General features: G+C 36.3%; 1 protein-coding gene across 3 annotated transcripts; it reads left to right on the forward strand.

Annotated features, from left to right (window-relative positions):
* The first annotated feature begins 3,714 nt into the window (after positions 1–3,714).
* LOC311073373 (cadherin-like protein 26) lies at positions 3,715–15,265 on the forward strand. Of its 3 annotated transcripts, none has more exons than XR_014604135.1 (17): positions 3,715–3,803; positions 5,660–5,776; positions 5,920–6,075; positions 6,170–6,314; positions 6,885–7,072; positions 7,213–7,344; positions 7,471–7,653; positions 7,937–8,256; positions 8,366–8,508; positions 9,294–9,518; positions 9,740–9,961; positions 12,479–12,597; positions 12,819–12,905; positions 13,343–13,462; positions 13,783–13,854; positions 14,070–14,147; positions 14,330–15,261. XR_014604135.1 is itself a non-coding variant. In XM_084099092.1 (17 exons), the coding sequence occupies exons 1-17, from the start codon at positions 3,768–3,770 to the stop codon at positions 14,534–14,536; spliced, it is 2,496 nt and encodes an 831-aa protein (XP_083955218.1). In that variant the 5' UTR covers positions 3,715–3,767; the 3' UTR covers positions 14,537–15,265. The 3 variants fall into 3 exon arrangements, 2 of the variants coding, with proteins under 2 accessions (XP_083955218.1, XP_083955219.1); XM_084099092.1 differs by lacking the exon at positions 12,819–12,905 and adding an exon at positions 13,943–13,975 and having other exon boundaries at positions 14,330–15,265; XM_084099093.1 differs by lacking the exon at positions 12,819–12,905 and having other exon boundaries at positions 14,330–15,265.
* The last annotated feature ends 3,946 nt before the right edge of the window (positions 15,266–19,211 follow it).

Below are 19,211 nucleotides of genomic sequence, written 5' to 3' on the forward strand. Positions count from 1 at the left end.
TGGTGAGGGTATAAACAGCTGTCTTCTGTAGTGTAGTGTACTGTAGTGTGTAGTGTAGTGTGCACTGCAGTGTAAGTGCTGACTGGTGAGGGTATAGACAGCTGTCTTCTCTGAAACACATGGAGTCTTTAACCACTGTGCACCTGATGTGAGCAAAACATTAAAAAAAAGAAAAGTAACATAATTTATTAAACATTTATGAAACGCATAGTCATGTTTTGTAAATGATCAGTTAATTATTAACTAATCAATTGTAAATGACTTCTAACTGAATCTACAAAACATACATAAAATAATGAACATATCACTAATTAATCATTTATGAACGCATAGTCATGTTTTGTAAATGATTAGTTAATCATTAACTAATCAATTGTAAATGACTTGTAACGGAATTTACAAAACATACATAAAATATTAGTATATCACTTGCTAATCATTTATGAATGTTCTGTAAATGATTAGTTCACCATTAACCAACCACTTATAAATGCCTTACAACTGAACGTTATTATAAAGTGTTACCAGTTCAAACCCTCAAGCTTTTAAAATGTCAAATTCAGACTATTTTAGTTGAATACTGGTGAAATGCTGTAAAAATGTGTCCACAAAAATGGCATAAAATTATGTGAATGTAAGTAGTGTGAACCTACCGCACCTTAATTCCTGAATGTACATTTTGCATAAGTATTGGTTTCCTCTGAAGAAGCCCTTCCTTCTACCACTGACAGCACAACGATACTGTGTCATGTGTTACAACACATTCAAGTGCTGTGGGTTTATCCACATTAGTCAGGTAACATTTTGAAATATAATCTGTGTGTGATTGGCTAATGACATCCTTACAAAAAAGAAGTATACATCAAGTTCATTTTAAGTATACATAAGTAATGTTCAAGTATTTTTATACTTTAAGTATACTAATATCAATGTGTACTTGTAGTAAACTTGTAAGTGTACTATTTGAATACTGCTTGGGACTCAATTGGCCCACTCTTAGTATAAGTACAGTATACGTTTAAGTGTACTATAAGTACACATTGATATTAGTATACTTAAAGTATAAAAATACTTGAACATTACTTATGTATACTTAAAATGAACTTGATGTATACTTCTTTTTTGTAAGGATGTCACTAGCCAATCACACACAGTTTACTATTTAACTATAGTAGTTTACTATTTTTTGTATTAAAATAGTAAACTACTAGTATACTTATAAGTTCACTTATAGTACAGATGCATTACAAATGAGAAACCTAGTTGTGTACTTAGTTTACTATTTTAATACAGGTAGTACATTTTTTAGTTTATGAAAGTACACACTGAAGTGCACTCTCAGTAAACTACTAGTTTAGTAGTTTATACTGCAAGTATATTTGTAAGTTTTCTTTAAGTGAACATAACATTATACTTATAGTTTACTATTTAAATATTATTTTTTGCACTTGCAGTAGGCAATTTTTAATTGTTTTCGTGGATCCGTGTGAACGGGATCATTTTGACAACATTGCTGTCTGTACATGAAAAATGAAACATTCAAAAGTATTCCCACTTTTCCATTTTTAGTACATCATTGTCATGTAAACTTACCCTAAATGTCCACCAAAAAGAACGAAAACCTAACATAAGTGTTACAGGTTAATGGATGGCAAATTACAAAACAATCAACTGAATCATTAGATTCTTGTTTAATTTGTTTTGTAAAGTTTTCTCAAAACTGTCTGCTAAGTTTTAATAGCCTATGTTTTACAACTTAACTTATCAATATCCATGTTTTTTTTTTTTTATTAATGTTACATCTCAACAACTCACATACTGTAACATCATCACACAGTTGACCAAATATTTGTAAAGTACAAATAATGGACTAACATAGACTCACTTAGCATGTGCTAACTTGCCAAACTATTCTGTTCTCAGGAACCATGCAATGATGTGCAGTAAAAGTGCAGGCAATGCTCTGATGACACCCTCTGATAACATTGTTTGCTCATTTGTTGGGAATTAGGTGTGCCTTTTGTCAGATAATTTTCATCATTTACTGTTCGACAATGTTTCAAAAGAATTCTTATTAACCAGCTCCTCAAGGTAACAACAGCACATTTTTCTAATTAATACTGTAGTAATAAACTAAAAAAGAAAGTCAGTTTCGGGTTTATATCTGTTTTATTCAGTTTTGTTTAATTTTCGCTTGACACCAGAGTGTTGATGAGCAGAACACATGCTGACTAGCTTTAATGACTGTTGTGGGGTTTATCTTTTTTTTTTCTGGTGTTTTTTTTATTTTTTTATTTTGTTTTATTTTTTATAAAATAACAGAAAATATGATGCATATCTAAAAAGCATTTTTTTCCCCGAACTTGTCATTATGGTAAGTAAAATAAATTAAATGAAACTAAATTAAATTTTCACTTCAGTGAAAAGTCTACTTTCATATTATAGCTAATTTAGCTTTTGTTTATGGTGAAATTAAGAAATTAAGACCTCCACACCAAGGGGTAAAACATTAAGCATTTCACATGCATGCTTTGCTTTAGTAATTGTTGCTAGATTGTTGTTGGATTACGAAGCATGAATTATGTAATCTGCCACATTGTACTAATTTGTCTTCTAATTTTAATTTAGTTAAACTGTGTCCATTATTTATTTTTTATTTTATTTTTTACTAAATTAAAATGAGGGAATGATTTAGTACAATGTGGAAATGATTCAACTGAAAAGATGGAAGGAATTCTTAATTTATGGCTTTATTTTTTACGCCATCTGCTCATCACCACCTACACTTATAAGCACACACCTCACTCTGGCACTTTGTCCGATCTCGTACATGAGTAAGGACTCATCTCATTGTCTTTTCCTACCTTCCATGCATCTTTAGACCAACATTAATGAGACAGTGATATTAAAAGATCAAATTCTGTACACACGTTATTAATAAACCATACTATGTACATAAAAGTAGATGAGCCCAGAATATGAATGCAACGCATTTAATTACACGTTAAGCGTTTTCCTCCCATAGAAACCCGTTATTATAAAGAAAACGCTTAACATGGCTTTCTATGGGACGATGGCATAGCGGTTTCCACAACAAATCCTTTAAATGATATTCAGTGCAAAACAAAAATGAAAAATATAGGCTAAGTAGCCTATACAATAAACATGCATTATGTTATAAAGCCTAAAGCCATAAGTCATAAAGCCTAAACGAATTTATTTGAAGCAAAACTGAAACCAGTTCTTGTCTTCTTGTCTTAGGACAAGTTTGTCAAAGTTGTCCTAAGACAAGAACAGGTATTGTTCAAACTTCATGTATAACTTTAATGAAAGGTTTTGATCCACTTCAAATGTTGTACTACTGTACATTTGCTGAATGTTTTAAACATATTTAATTTCAGCTATAGTTGCTAAGTAATATTTCTCATTTTGGTTTAGTTTAAGTTAAAGTAGCCTACAAAAATAACTAAAACTAAATAAACTAAAACTCAATAAAACTATAGACATATAAACAAACACACACACACACACACACACACACACACACACACACACACACACACACAAATAATTCAAATTATGAACTAAAAATATAATAGTATATCAATGATAGTAAAATGGCACTGAGCCAGTCCCTGCCCTCCCTGATTTGAATATCCCCTCCCCTCTCCCATCAGTTATATGAGCAGCAGTGAACACTATTGCTCTGTGAGAAAGAAGGAAACTCAGACTCATTCACACTGGATTGCTTGACGATCTGCTTCAACATGAAGACACTTCCTGTCAGTTTGCTCCTAATGCTGGTGAGTTCAAGGTCTGTGTGATGTGATACAGCTTTAGCTATGTGTTTATGTTAATTGGTTAACAGAAAGTTTCCGTACTATATACGGTAAATAACTGTGATAGATCTAATGGTACATTTAATGTAATTTTACTGTAAAATACCGTTAAATTTACAGTTTTTGAAAGTGAAAAAGAACAACTCATTGTATAATTTACAGTGAAAACCCGTAAATTGACATTCCCACAATTCCCTGTGTGACACTTCACATTTGATCTATTTTTGTTGAAATAACTATGTTTATGTACATTAGGGTTTTATGTTACATTTAATGTTGTTAAATTAATGCTTATTGCATTTTTAAAATTTCATGTGTGTTACTGTGATGGTGTTTAATGTTTGTGTGAATGACTCTGTGCAGCTTCTATAGTATTAACTTTCTTGTGGAAGAGCTGCTTGTGATGAGCTTTGATTGATCATGTGACTATCATCACTGCTGTGATTGGTGGTTATCAGTGTATTATGGTACAAAACAGATATTAATACTTCAATAGGATGGTAAATTCACATTATATCAGATAATAAAATACGGTTTATTACTGTAAATTTTAAGTTAAGTCTGTAAAACCAACCAAAAAACCAATTTTTGACGGTAAAGTTCTGGCAACCACAGCTGCCGTTTTTTTACCGTAAAAATCACGGTTACATTTTTTACAGTGTAGCACACTGTATAAAGTCAGGTGAAATCCAGGTTTATACAATGAGCTGAATAATGTTTGATTTCCATTGAATGATTAGCTGATTATTATTATTATTATTATTATTTGCCATGTGTCTTATAGTAAAAACTGTAGGTAGAGCATGCTTATTTAATTAGTTATGTTGACTTGGACACGTTACCACTATTGTGTGTGGATGAAAAGTGTCTTTCATTCCTGTATGTCTTTGAGATCATGACACATGAACATGAGCATGCACTTTAAGAATGGTCCATGTAGTTTTGCGTCCATTCCTTTTTCCAAAAATGAAATCCTTGTAGAGGATTAGATTATATGGCATTTTAATACTAGTTAATACTAGTTACTTTTTTACTGATTACATGATTACTTAATATTCACAAAATGGCAATAAATTATTAAAAATGCATTATTGTCCTTAATTATTCTTTTTATCTTTTAATTTGTCCTATCCAAAAAAGCCTATTGCTTATATATGTTCAGAAAGTCTTCCAGTTTTACAGAATAAACACAGACCGGCCACTAGTCAGGCTAGTATAATTAAATGGACTTTTGAGAGTCCGAAAAAACAATATTTAAAAAAATTTAGATAAAATATATATTTTTTTAGTTAGTGCTTCATTTTGATTGTTTTAATTTTAATATGTTTCATTTCTTTTAATTTAGCATAAGATCTAATTTGTTATTAACTTTTCATCAGTTTACGAACCCCGTGTAGTTTCTTCACAAATAGTTTGGGAAACCCTGAAATAATGTAATGTTTCATGCACTTAATGTTGTTGAAAAAAGAAAATGTAATAATTTTTCTTTCTCTTTGTTTTTTTTTATTTATTTTTTATCAGCATGATAAAGGATTTTACTCAAATCAATGTGATAAACGAGTTAGGTCCAAAGTAACCTAAAAGTAATCAGATTATATTGCGTGTAATGTGATAGATTATGTTACTAACTAAAACAAATTTCATGTAATTTGTATTCAGTGATGGACTACAGTTTGTAAGTAATCTACCCAGCACTGAAGATAATGAAAATGTAGGCAAAATAGGACATGTTATGGCCGTAATTCGTGAGATTCACTTATTGACATAACCTTTATAACAACTTTCATAACATTATTTATGACGACTTCTTTTTAACTCAGATTACCTGGACCGTGTGTGTGTGGGCTGACAGGGGGAGACAGAAGCGCGCATGGATCATTGATTCTTTCACTATCGAGGAAGAAAACCCTGGTCCATTTCCATATATCATAGGCCAGGTGAGCGGAGTTAGAAACAGTTACCTGTTTTGTCGTTCAATTCCATTTCATTTTTATAGCGTTTTTCACATTACATATGTGTACAAGTACTGGATTAGCATGATTATGTGAACACTTAAGTGTGCATGTTGTTTGTGTTTCAGATTAAACTTGAAAGGTCTTATTTAGTCAGATTCCAGCTAAAAGGTCAGGGTGTGGATTTAGAGCCAAAGGGTATTCTCAATATTGATACACAAGGTTATGTTTCAGTATATGGAAAGGTGGACTTTGAAAATAAACAAGGAATTAAAGTTCTCAGAGTAAGTACTCCCTAAAAAACAAATCGCATTGAAATTCATGTAAATACACTGCAAAAAAGGCTTGTATATTGACATGCGCTGGCCTCAATTACAGTCGACATTTGAAGCAAAAGACACATCAACCAATGAAGTGGGGACAAGGCTCGGGGTTCATATCCAAATATTGGACATAAATGATCATGCTCCAAAATTTCAGGAGTCGGTCTATCAAGTGACTGTGGATGAGTCACATTCTCAAGGTAACCCAGTTTAGTTTGCCCTTCACTAATTTATTTATGAAATTGTAAAATTAAATGATTAGTGATTAGATTAATGATTACCCACAACAAGGCATTTGACTTTTTTTTTTAATGTCGTTGCAGACCACTATATATATTTTCTCTTATTAGAGAAAATTTCTCTTTCAAATTATTAGAATTGTTACACATGACACAACAATTATTTATTTATTTTTTACAATCAAAGTTCAAATTAATTTGAGGCATTGTAACGTATTTAAGTTATTACAAGATATGAGAGCAAGTTTTTTAATGAATAGCCCCTAAACAAATGATTTTGGTCGGTTTCTCACACCCAGCTATTGTTAAAGATACTTATTATAAAGTGTAAAGTTCTATTTCCTAAGTGCAATGACCATGGATATTAAACAGATAGGATTGGATTCTGTAATACAGCAGTAAAAACAGCATACAGGTTTGAAACAACATAAGGGTGAATAAATAAGGACTGGGTGAAATATTCTTAAATATTGAATAAATTCTTTGAGGGTGAAGAAATTACTTTACATTCATCTAGCACTTTTTTTCTAGGTGAAACAGTAGTGACAGTACTGGCATCTGATGAAGATGATTCAAAAACAAACAATGGAACATTTGATTTAACAATCAAGTCTGTCACACCAACACCAGATAATGTTAAATTTTATATTCAGCAATATGTAAATGAGCAACAGCAACAATTCGGGAAAGTTTATTTTAAAGGGTGTTTGAACTATGAGGTAAGAAACTAATTTCTTTCATTTGTAATAATAAGCTACTTTTGTACCTTTACCTGTTTGGCATGCATTGCTTTTTTGTGGTTTATAAATATTTCTCCATTCCTATACAAGAAATCTTCTACTAAGTTAATATTTTCCAGAAAGCTCAGAAATATACAATCCTGGTTGAAGCAAAGGACAAAGGGGAAAAGATACAATTATCAAGTACAAGTACAGTAATAATCAATATTTTGGACAAAAACAACAATCTTCCAGAGTTCTCTGGCAAAACAGTAGGTTTCATATTGGACTGGAAGTTTCCAAGTTTTGATGCTTGTTATTTATTTTATTTTTTATTTGTTTTAATGGTAGGCATATTGTTCTATAAAATCCAACCAAATATTTGACTTGTGTTTCAGGGACCTGGGAAGGTCAAGGAGCGAGAAACTGGGGTTGAAGTTCTGCGACTGCAAGTAACAGACAAAGACACCCGTGGTTCAGAAGCCTGGAAAGCCAAATACACTATCCATGGAGATAAAAAAGAGCAGTTCAAAATTGAAACAGACCCTAAAACAAACGAGGGGATTTTAACAGTTGTTAAGGTAGGCATATGATTGACATTTTTATTGTGTAAGTCAGCGTGCCCAAAGGTTGAGTCAGTGTTGCTGGTTTAGGCTGGTTATGATGCTCAAACAAACAGAGAAAATGTTTTGATTGCGCCAGAACCAGTTTGCACTGAAATACCTTGTCGTTATATTGTTGCCTCTGCTGGGATTGGAGCTATTAAGACATTAAAAAAAAAAAGATATGAAAATATGTATGCATACATTCATGTTAACACTTCTCTGATCTCTCTTTATTTTTCGGCTCATTCCAAACACCTAGCAAATGGACTACGAGGAGCAAACATACCAAAATCTATCCATCAGTGTGCAGAATGAACTTCCTTACTTTTCATGTAAGGTCAAAAAGCAAGTAGAGAATGCCAAGTGGGAGGTCGACGTTATACCCCAAAACTCTGGCATGAGTGTTGAAAACCTCTATAATACCATTCCAGTGACCATTTATGTTGAAGATGTCAACGACCCTCCGGTATTTATACCCCCTGTTAAACACGTTCACATAATGGAGAACATAGCAGCAGGAACAAGTCTCACAACCTTCACTGCTAAAGACATGGATGGAAGCCATATAAACACATTTAAGTATGAGAAGCTAATAATATGTGTAAAACTAATGCCACTGTAGTTTATTGGAGGTACAGGATCACATATAAATAGAGCTGATTTAATCTGGTATTTCTTTGGTTCTCAGATTTGTTAAAGGTGAAGATATTGATGGATGGATAACTGTTGATGCAAAGACTGGACGAGTATCCACAAATAAAATTCTGGACAGAGAGTCGCCGTTTGGGATAAACAGCACCTATAGAGCAACCCTATATGCTGTGGATGATGGTAAGATGATGGTTTTTAAAGAAATGAATACTTTTATTCAGCAAAGATGCATTCATTTGATCCAAAGTGACAGTAAAGACATTTTTGTTACAAAAGATTTATATTTCAAATAAATGCTGTTCTTTTGAACTTTTCATCAAAGAATCCTGAAAAAGTTATCACTGTTTCCACAAAAATATTAGGCAGCACAACGGTTTTCAACATTGATAATAATCAGAAATGTTTCATATTAGAATGATTTCTGAAGGATCATGTGACACTGAAGACTGGAGTAATGATGCTGCAATTACAGCTTTGCATCACATGCATAAATTGGAATATTACTGCACAATGCTACTGCTTTTACTGTATTTCTGAACGAATAAACGTAGCCTTGGTGAGCATAACAGACTTAAGAGAAATCTGACTGACCACAAACTTTTCAACAGTAGTGTACTTCTAACTATTATAAATATTCTCATATTCTGAAGTATACCTGGACAAAGAAGTTATTTTATTTTATTTACAAAATTATTTACAAATTTAATTTAATTAAGTAATTAACCACACAGAGTCCAATATTAACATCTGTTTAGTGGAAAATGCATGAAAAAATTAGCTAGCCAGTTAGTCTTGTGTAACCAGACTTACGATAATGGCATAAAGTCAGTGTCAGAAATGTTAGGGTGATAAAACTGTCCTCTTATCATAATGAAGAAAGCTAAACTCATGAATGATCATGGATGGCATTATCATGTTTTGTACTCCAAATGAATTTCTGTTTACCCCATGTCTCCGATTGGCAGGTGTCCCACCGCTGACAGCCACTGGAACTCTATTTATTCACCTGAATGATCAAAATGATAATGTACCAATGCTGGAAGTGAACACAGTCAACATGTGTCTGGATACAGAGCCCACAATGGCCAGTATCACAGCTGTAGACCTGGACCTTCCTCCATACAGTTCACCTTTCCACTATGAGCTTTTAGGAGATGTTAAGGACAAATGGAGAGTTGAACCAACCTATGGTAATGTCACCTTCTACTTCACTCATCCCAGTCCACCCTACACAATTCCTCACTTAATGAAAACACATCACAGAAGAAAAATAAGTTATGAACAGTGTTATGTTACTCTAGGCAAATAATGCCAGAGATCTCTTAGAAAGACAGCACTCTTCCACCACCTCTTTGAGGTTGTGTTTCTGTATCTTTCAGCAGTAATACTAACACATCTTTTTCTCTTGAAGGCACAACGGTGAGTCTTGTAAAAGAACACAGTGTGTATTCAGGTCATCACCTCCTCCAGATCAAAATATCAGACCAGCAGGGATTGTCCTCCATCCAAAACCTGTCGGTCACAGTGTGTGACTGCTCTATCGCTCCCGACTGCCATGTCAGGATGACTCGGATGGCTCAAATGGGACCTGCTGCAGCCTGGACCGTTGTTCTTACAGTTCTGATCTTCATAGGTAATGCAGTGATTTACAATGTTTTGATGGTATTAACAGTCCTAATAGATGATGAAGGATTTCGCAAACAGTTTCATAATACTAAAAACCCATCCTTCTGTACAAGTCAATCCAACCATTAAAGGTGTGGTAAAACAACAACAAAAAATGCTGTGGAAACCTATTGAAACCGGTTTTTGTATGACATATGCTTTTGAGAATTACACTTCTATTTTATTGTTTTTAGACTGCCAAAGATGGTGAATCATAGTGGAAAAGTTAGCGTACACTTATGAGAATCTCATGTTGATCCAGTTACACGTGACTCTAATCAATGACATACCTGTCACGCTTTGGCTGACGAAGCAGACGGACAAAGCTTGATTCCAAAATATGACAAAGCTTTAATGTACACAGGCAGGTGAACAGGACTTAACAGCGTTTATAACATAGACACGAACAATAACCGACAAGCGACTAAACTGAACAGTCTGCTTTGTCTGCTTTGTCATTCTCACAAAATTATCTTGCTCAATTGTGCACAGATTGTTCGGCAATCCCTGCGGGGTTTCATCTGCATGGATTAATCTGACTTGAAGGACTCATTGGTTATTCAGGGTCTCTCATCAGGGGAATATCCAACAGCATTAAGGTGAATATTAATAGAACTTATAAGTCAACCAGGGTACTCATTACCATCTTACTGGGTCGCGTGGTGTTTGTATGTGATTTCTAGGCCTAATCTTAAGCACGCTCACTGGTTTACCAGAGTATTGTGTTTGGTTGCGGTGATAACATTTGGACCTCCCTGTCAAGTGGTAATTCTTGTTTCTTGTTCCTTCTAATACATGTGTTCATGTATATAAGAGAACTGCCCATCGCCACCGTTGATGCCGCAGGGTCTGTGACAGTCCATTTTTCAGTCTCTCAGATACAACATTGGAGGGATGTTACAATGTTACAAACAATGTGCGGCTCCTCGATACACTAGAAATCATATATTGTCTTCAAGTCAGTAACAGACCCCTGTTATATACCTTTATTGGTCCACAGTAGTTTGGGACCTTTGCCAGGCTCTTGCTTCAGATCCACCCCAGGGGCTTCCATTCAAAATACTTTCTTGTTCAGTAACAGGGTGGGAATTTCAGACCAATCCTCGGCCTCAGATGTTTGAACAGTCACCTTAAACATCTACCTTTCTGCATATTATGTTGTGTGGTAGATGTATTGCGTGCTGTTGAACCTGGAATGTGGTTCACCTTCGTAAACCTAAATGATGCATATTTGCAAATCCAGATTACATTCAGACATTCCAGGGCAGAATATACCAATACTGTGTCCTTCCCTTTGGACTTTCTCTCTCCCCATGTGTGATCACACAATGTATTCAGGTGGCATTAGAAGTTAGCAATGCAGTGGGACGGCCTGTTGATTCTACACATCGACAAGCAGCCAAAAACAACACACTGCACCTACTGAAGCATGTTGCAGCCTCAGGGCTGAAGATGAATCTGCAGAAAAGCTGTTTGTTCTTCATCAGTCAATGTGTTTTCTGGGTATGCACCTGGATTCAATATCAACGAGGGCAACTCACACAGTGAACAAAAGTTTGTAGCAAGGTTCCAAGTTTCCAGAAACCCTACATCGAATTCCTGTGACTGAACTGCTGCCTCAGCAGTCATTCGTCTACTGTGGTTACACCTGCAGCCATTTCAATGCTGGTTAATAGCCAGGTGATTGTCAGACGTTCACAGTTGCAGTTTATCTGGCATGGTGTGTAGATGAGGCTGTATAGTTGAGCAGAATCAAGTACTTGTTCAAGTATAAGCCCTAGCTCACGTGTGGCCAGATCTCCTGCTATATGCTTATCCTCCTCTTCCACTGATCTGGGCGGTCCTGAGACGTTTGCAGGAGAGACAGCACAGGCTAATACTAATAGCTTCCTACTGTCCAACAATGTGTTTGTTCAGTCTCCTGTTAACCCTTACAACTGCTCCACCTCATCCATTGCTGGTTCAGAGACCTATTGTCTCAGATGGATGGGACAATATGGCACCCATTTCCAGAGAGATTGAAGTTGTGTGTCTGGACCTGGAGCTCTGGTACTGACTAAATCAATGCAAGATTCTCTGTATGGTACATAAACACTCAACCTTTCCACTATGACTAACCATTTCTGGCGGTCTTTAACTGTTAATCGAACCACGGTTGCACCAAGGTAAACAGAAATTCTCTTGTTTCATTCATACTGATTAATATCGATATTTTGGGGATATTTAATTTAATTTTATCAATCAATAAATTTACACGAGAAACAACCTTGTTGTGTTATTTTGGTTTAATGCTGTGAAGCTGCTTTGATGCAATCTGTATTGTGAAAAGCGCTATATAAATACACTTGACTTGACTTAATATCTGTATAGCACAGTCATAATATGTTTGTATACATTTGGTCCAACGTGTGCTGTAGAAAATGCTACATGGTTTAATAGAAATTCAATAAAAATTGTTAAATGAAGAAATTCTCTCTTTTTTCAGCAATGTGCTTGATGGTCCTTCTGATCTCCTGCAAGGCAGAAAAAAAAATGATTGAAATGGACGATGGCATTGGTCGTCTCATCAAAACAAATATGGAAAATCCAGGAACAGACTGCGTGGTAATTTCATCACACAACCCACAGTAGCGGCCCTTCAGTAATATTTTAATTGGTGCATTTTATACATTTTTAGGCAACACTTTACAACAAGGTTCTATGTGTCAACATTATGTAATAACATGAAATAATAACAGTTCTTTTACAGCATTTGTTCATTTAATGGTAATTTTTCTTTGCTATTGTTATATACTTTACAATGTATTTTTTTCCTGTGATCAAAGCATCATTACTCCAGTCTTCAGTGTCACATGATCCTTCAGAAATCATTCTAATATGCTGATTTGATTCTCAAGAAACATCAATGCATTGTGAGACATATTTACATTTTATTTATTAATGAAAAGAAAACATTTATTTGAAATAGAAAGATTTTGTAACATTGTAAAGGTCTTTGTCACTTTTGGTCAATTTAATATGTCCTTGCTGAATAAAAGTAGTAATTTCTTTCAAATTAACCCAAAACATTTTTGGAAAGATTAGAAATAACATATTCTTGTTATTTGAAGAATATAATTACAGTAACGATATGTGTAAGAAACACTGTAAAATAACATGTTACCACATTAACTTTATAGATTTGTAAATGCTGTAAAAACTACTGTTCATAGTACATGCTTCCTAATTCATTAACAAATAATAATTAACTGAACCTTATTGTAAAGTGTAAAATATTGATAAGTGTAACTCATATTTATATAAAACATTCATTGTTACCTTGAATGATTGTTTTAATTTAAATCATCAGGATGTCTTCAGAAAGGTTCCTTCCAGTATAGGCATTCAGAAAACAGGTTATTCCAATGTAAATACCAGCTTTAAGTTGTCTACAAATGTAAATTCAAGCCACAAGCTCACATCACAAACTGTGAGTAACAATAAAACTCTTCATGTTTGTCTTTGGGGTTAATTAGAGCATTCTTGGAAATAATATTTATCTTTCAAAATTATTTCAAACATAAATAATATCATCTAACATTTCCTTTTCCATTATGCATGTTATGTGTATGATTAATTGTTCATGAGTAATTCAAACTGAAAATATTTTCAGTATATATATATATTATTTTATAGTTTTATTTAAAAAATACAGTTAAAAGCAGTTGAATTTTATTTCTACTCCTGTTTTCTATCATATACAGGAGATGTAACTTTTTCTAAATTATATTTTTGCTTCAAAATATCCAGGTGATACATAAAACACAGGAGGCTCCAAAGCTAGACTTCCCCGACCAGATGTTCATACGCTCAGTAGATAGGGTGAGTAATACAACCACAGCAAGTTTCCAATGTTTTGGTCATTTCATTGGTTTTGTGATGGACTGTTTCTGCTATGTGTGTTTTCTAGAGTTCCACAAGATCATACAGAGCAAATTTCAAAGTATGAATGAAGTGACAGTAATAATTAATAACATATGCAAACATCAGCTCAGCTCAGCCTTTCTTACATCATAATCTGTGTTTTTTTTATGCAGCGTTCGAGTATCAGATCAAGTGCTTTTTCCGGCAATGCGGCTTACCTGAGCAACAGCCTTGCTGTTATCATCAATAAGGTGATTTTATGCTTCTTTCAACATAGACTACTAATCAGAGGATTGGACATGATCTACTCATTCTTTATCATTAATCATTTAGAAGCATTTAGAACCTTTAGATCATAAGAAACATGTCCAAAAGTTTGACAGGATGGTCAACCATTTTCATTGCTCTTTCCTTCCCCCCTTCTTCTCTATAGAAACTACTTGCTCTCCAAACCCGTGATGAGGAGTTTGTTGTTTATGAACCGCACTGCTACGCGGATGAAGGACAAACTATGGACAATGCTGAACTGGATGCACTCTCTATTCCAGAGAATGACTTTCATCCAGAGATGCTTATCAATCTGGACAACAGGTTCTGTCAACTAGCAATAATTTCCAGACCTGACCTAATGCAAAGGTAACAGTTATCTCAAGATTTTTTTTTGAAAACGAGATACTGAATGAAAACTTGAAATAAAAAATATTGATACAGAACATTGGATGATCAGCGATGCTGGGTGAAACATTCACGACAAATGGAACGAGGGTCTTCGAAGATTTTTCTACTGTTTAGTAGTGTTAATATTTTAGGTAAGCTCAGGTTTTTGGTTTTGGGTCAGTGTAAATAATTGTTCTTTTTTTGTCTTGTTTTCGGTTGGCTGCAGGAGAAAATTCAGAAATATTACGTTCCAAAATATTATGATGTCATCGCTATTTTTGAATGTTGTACATTCTGTTGAATTTTTTAAAACTTGAATTTTATATAAATCATACATTTGAATGTCTGTACGTTAAATGTGTTTAGATAATTGCAGACATTTAACATAAAAATAAAACATTTCAGTAATGCTTTTATCTGAAATTAAACTTTAAAAATGCATGGGCGGATGGTGATAATGCAGTTTTTGTTGCTGATAAGCATGTTTGAAGAGAATATCTACTGTGTCTGTGTTATGCAAAAACCTGTGACATATCTGGGTCTGTTGTTCCCTTGAGTGCAATATTTGTCAGCTAGAAAACAAGCGCTCCTGGTTTAGGTGTTTTTTTGAGACATTGTTGTAAAAATGTTCAACTGTGACACTTTATTTGTATATGTACATTGACATATGCTAGACAATAAATCCTTAATAAAACTCAGTATTTAATCTACTAAAAGCAAAATGAATGGTTTTATTCTTTGGGAACTGCAAATGTTATGTTTTATTTTGACAAGTCCCTTGACCTGTTCGACCTGTTTTTCAATCTATTTATTCCCAACATGCAGCACTTTTACTTTTACCACACAGTCACCGCTTCATATTTGTACGTCTTATCGCTGTCCCACAGCTAGTTTCCTATTTTGTTTAGTTTGTTTTCATTGGACTTGTCTGCCTGTCTTCATGTCACCTATCTTCATTATCAGTTCATCTGTATCACCTAGGTTTAGTTCATCATCATCAGTGTTGTGCAAGTTACTTCCAAACTGTAATACATTATACATTACTTGTTACTGTTATTTAAAAGTAATTCTTTACCTTACAATATTACTGTCTCAGAATTGTAATGCGTTACATTACTCCTGTATTACTTTTGAGTTACTTTCACCAAAATAACTACAGAAGTAGAACTTAACATTCTAAAATGACTAGGGCTGTAAAGATATGTGATATGAAACCGCGACACTCAGATCCACGAACCTGTGTCACGGTGCGCGGTGTGAGAAGGCAGAACTTCCCCTTCCAATTCCCAGAGTTATCCTTCCCGTCCAGATCCAAAGCTACCACATCTTTAAATTACTATTAGTATTATTTGAAATTAACATAATAAAATACGGACCTACACCACAAAACTAGTTGAGAATAAATTCTTTAAAATTGAGCAATTCCAGCGTGGACCTGACATTTGCTGTAAAAACGTGAAATATAAATTCTCAGAAAATGCATTTAATACCAATATATTGAAACGACTGTTTATATATCCATAGGCTACTCCCTTAATAAAGGAGACCAGATATTAGAAAAATATCAGTCTACACACATGCATTTTATATTTAATATGAGGGAAATAGACATGCGTGCATGCGTGACACAAAAAAATCTTTAACTTTTAGGGAGCAAAATATTTTTTAGTAATTCTGTGAATTACGCTAAGCAAACCAAAATTAATACTACCCACCGGATGAAGAAGGGTTGGCTCTCCACAGAACATAATATATTCATTTTATTTTATTTTATTTTATTTTATTTGTCGTGTTCGCATTTATGAGGAAAAAACAATGGTCGTGTCAGTTCTCAGTTACGGACGTGAGCGCTCTGAAAGCGGCACTAAAAGACTGCTTTAAAACTTTCACAGAGACCTCAAACAGAAAGCACAAAGCCTTTCTTTAAAGTGAATTTCGTTTTGTATTAATTGTATCTTAATTTTAATCAATGTTTCATCAACCAATTGCTTGTATTTAATAAATAAGAAGTAGTAGACGAGATAATCAGGGCACGGAGGCGCCCGCGCGTGAATTGGAGCGCGTCTCATAAATGAACCGAAACTCAGAGTCTACTTGCCTCGCAGTCAGACATGTCTACTTTTAAACAGAACAATTCAAAACGAAAGAAAACGTACTCGGTTACTAACGTAACCTCGGTTCTCTCTAGAAGAGGGAACGAGTACTGCGTTTGAAAAACGCTGCGGGAAAAGTCTCTTTTCACGAAACACTGAAGCAAAAATTATCCTTTAATTTTCATATGTAAAACGCGTTGCGGCAGCAGCAGTCAGCTGAAGCAAGACGGCTTGTCCGCTCATTGGCTGCTCTGCGGCAACTGCATAAGCCTATCGAGCGAGGCCTGAGGTGACGTCAGGCCAATGAGGGCGCTTCGCGCCCTCCTCGCCGCTTCCCGCCGAGACGGGCGTGGCTTACCTCTATAAAAGGAGCTCGAGAAGGCTGATTCACTTGATTTTGATCGCCGAAGCGAACCAGAGTGAACCAAACGCACGGCAAGGGAACGCAGTACTCGTTCCCTCTTCTAGAGAGAACCGAGGTTACGTTAGTAACCGAGTACGTTCTCTTACGAGAGTTCTCTCGTACTGCGTTTGAAAAACGCTGCGGGAACCCCTTGCAAAACGCCGTGCGTGCTGGGATAAAAACACTGATCACCGGAAGCTATTTCAGGCATACAGTGCATAATCACCAGATAGACTCACACAGAGTCAGGGAATAAGGGGGGGGAGCCTTAATTCCCTATACTGTAGCGTCCGCAGGCTTAACATGACCTCACAGGGAGAGTCTAAAGACAGGAGGGGTTTCCTCCGTCCTTATATGGACATGTCCACAGACGCGAGTATGACATCACATAGCCAGGGTAGGGAGCCTGCACTAATGTGGGAAAACGTACTCGGTTACTAACGTAACCTCGGTTCTCTCTAGAAGAGGGAACGAGTACTGCGTTTGAAAAACGCTGCGGGAAAAGTCTCTTTTCACGAAACACTGAAGCAAAAATTATCCTTTAATTTTCATATATGTAAAACGCGTTGCGGCAGCAGCAGTCAGCTGAAGCAAGACGGCTTGTCCGCTCATTGGCTGCTCTGCGGCAACTGCATAAGCCTATCGAGCGAGGCCTGAGGTGACGTCAGGCCAATGAGGGCGCTTCGCGCCCTCCTCGCCGCTTCCCGCCGAGACGGGCGTGGCTTACCTCTATAAAAGGAGCTCGAGAAGGCTGATTCACTTGATTTTGATCGCCGAAGCGAACCAGAGTGAACCAAACGCACGGCAAGGGAACGCAGTACTCGTTCCCTCTTCTAGAGAGAACCGAGGTTACGTTAGTAACCGAGTACGTTCTCTTACGAGAGTTCTCTCGTACTGCGTTTGAAAAACGCTGCGGGAACCCCTTGCAAAACGCCGTGCGTGCTGGGATAAAAACACTGATCACCGGAAGCTATTTCAGGCATACAGTGCATAATCACCAGATAGACTCACACAGAGTCAGGGAATAAGGGGGGGGAGCCTTAATTCCCTATACTGTAGCGTCCGCAGGCTTAACATGACCTCACAGGGAGAGTCTAAAGACAGGAGGGGTTTCCTCCGTCCTTATATGGACATGTCCACAGACGCGAGTATGACATCACATAGCCAGGGTAGGGAGCCTGCACTAATGTGGGAAAACGTACTCGGTTACTAACGTAACCTCGGTTCTCTCTAGAAGAGGGAACGAGTACTGCGTTTGAAAAACGCTGCGGGAAAAGTCTCTTTTCACGAAACACTGAAGCAAAAATTATCCTTTAATTTTCATATATGTAAAACGCGTTGCGGCAGCAGCAGTCAGCTGAAGCAAGACGGCTTGTCCGCTCATTGGCTGCTCTGCGGCAACTGCATAAGCCTATCGAGCGAGGCCTGAGGTGACGTCAGGCCAATGAGGGCGCTTCGCGCCCTCCTCGCCGCTTCCCGCCGAGATGGGCGTGGCTTACCTCTATAAAAGGAGCTCGAGAAGGCTGATTCACTTGATTTTGATCGCCGAAGCGAACCAGAGTGAACCAAACGCACGGCAAGGGAACGCAGTACTCGTTCCCTCTTCTAGAGAGAACCGAGGTTACGTTAGTAACCGAGTACGTTCTCTTACGAGAGTTCTCTCGTACTGCGTTTGAAAAACGCTGCGGGAACCCCTTGCAAAACGCCGTGCGTGCTGGGATAAAAACACTGATCACCGGAAGCTATTTCAGGCATACAGTGCATAATCACCAGATAGACTCACACAGAGTCAGGGAATAAGGGGGGGGAGCCTTAATTCCCTATACTGTAGCGTCCGCAGGCTTAACATGACCTCACAGGGAGAGTCTAAAGACAGGAGGAGTTTCCTCCGTCCTTATATGGACATGTCCACAGACGCGAGTATGACATCACATAGCCAGGGTAGGGAGCCTGCACTAATGTGGGAAAACATGGGTCTTACACAGTTCTGCCCAGTATAGTCGGTAGCGCATTGCGCCTGTAAATGGATTACACCGACAAAAGCTTAGCCTGTAAGGCGGGAACCTCTAGGTTATAAAACCTGATAAATGTAGACGGAGAGGCCCAGCCTGCCGCCGTACATATATCCTGTAAGGAAATCCCGCTGGACCAAGCCCACGAGG

Source organism: Abramis brama (genome assembly GCF_963993115.1).
Source record: "Abramis brama genome assembly, chromosome: 22".
Taxonomy (NCBI): Eukaryota; Metazoa; Chordata; class Actinopteri; order Cypriniformes; family Leuciscidae; genus Abramis; species Abramis brama.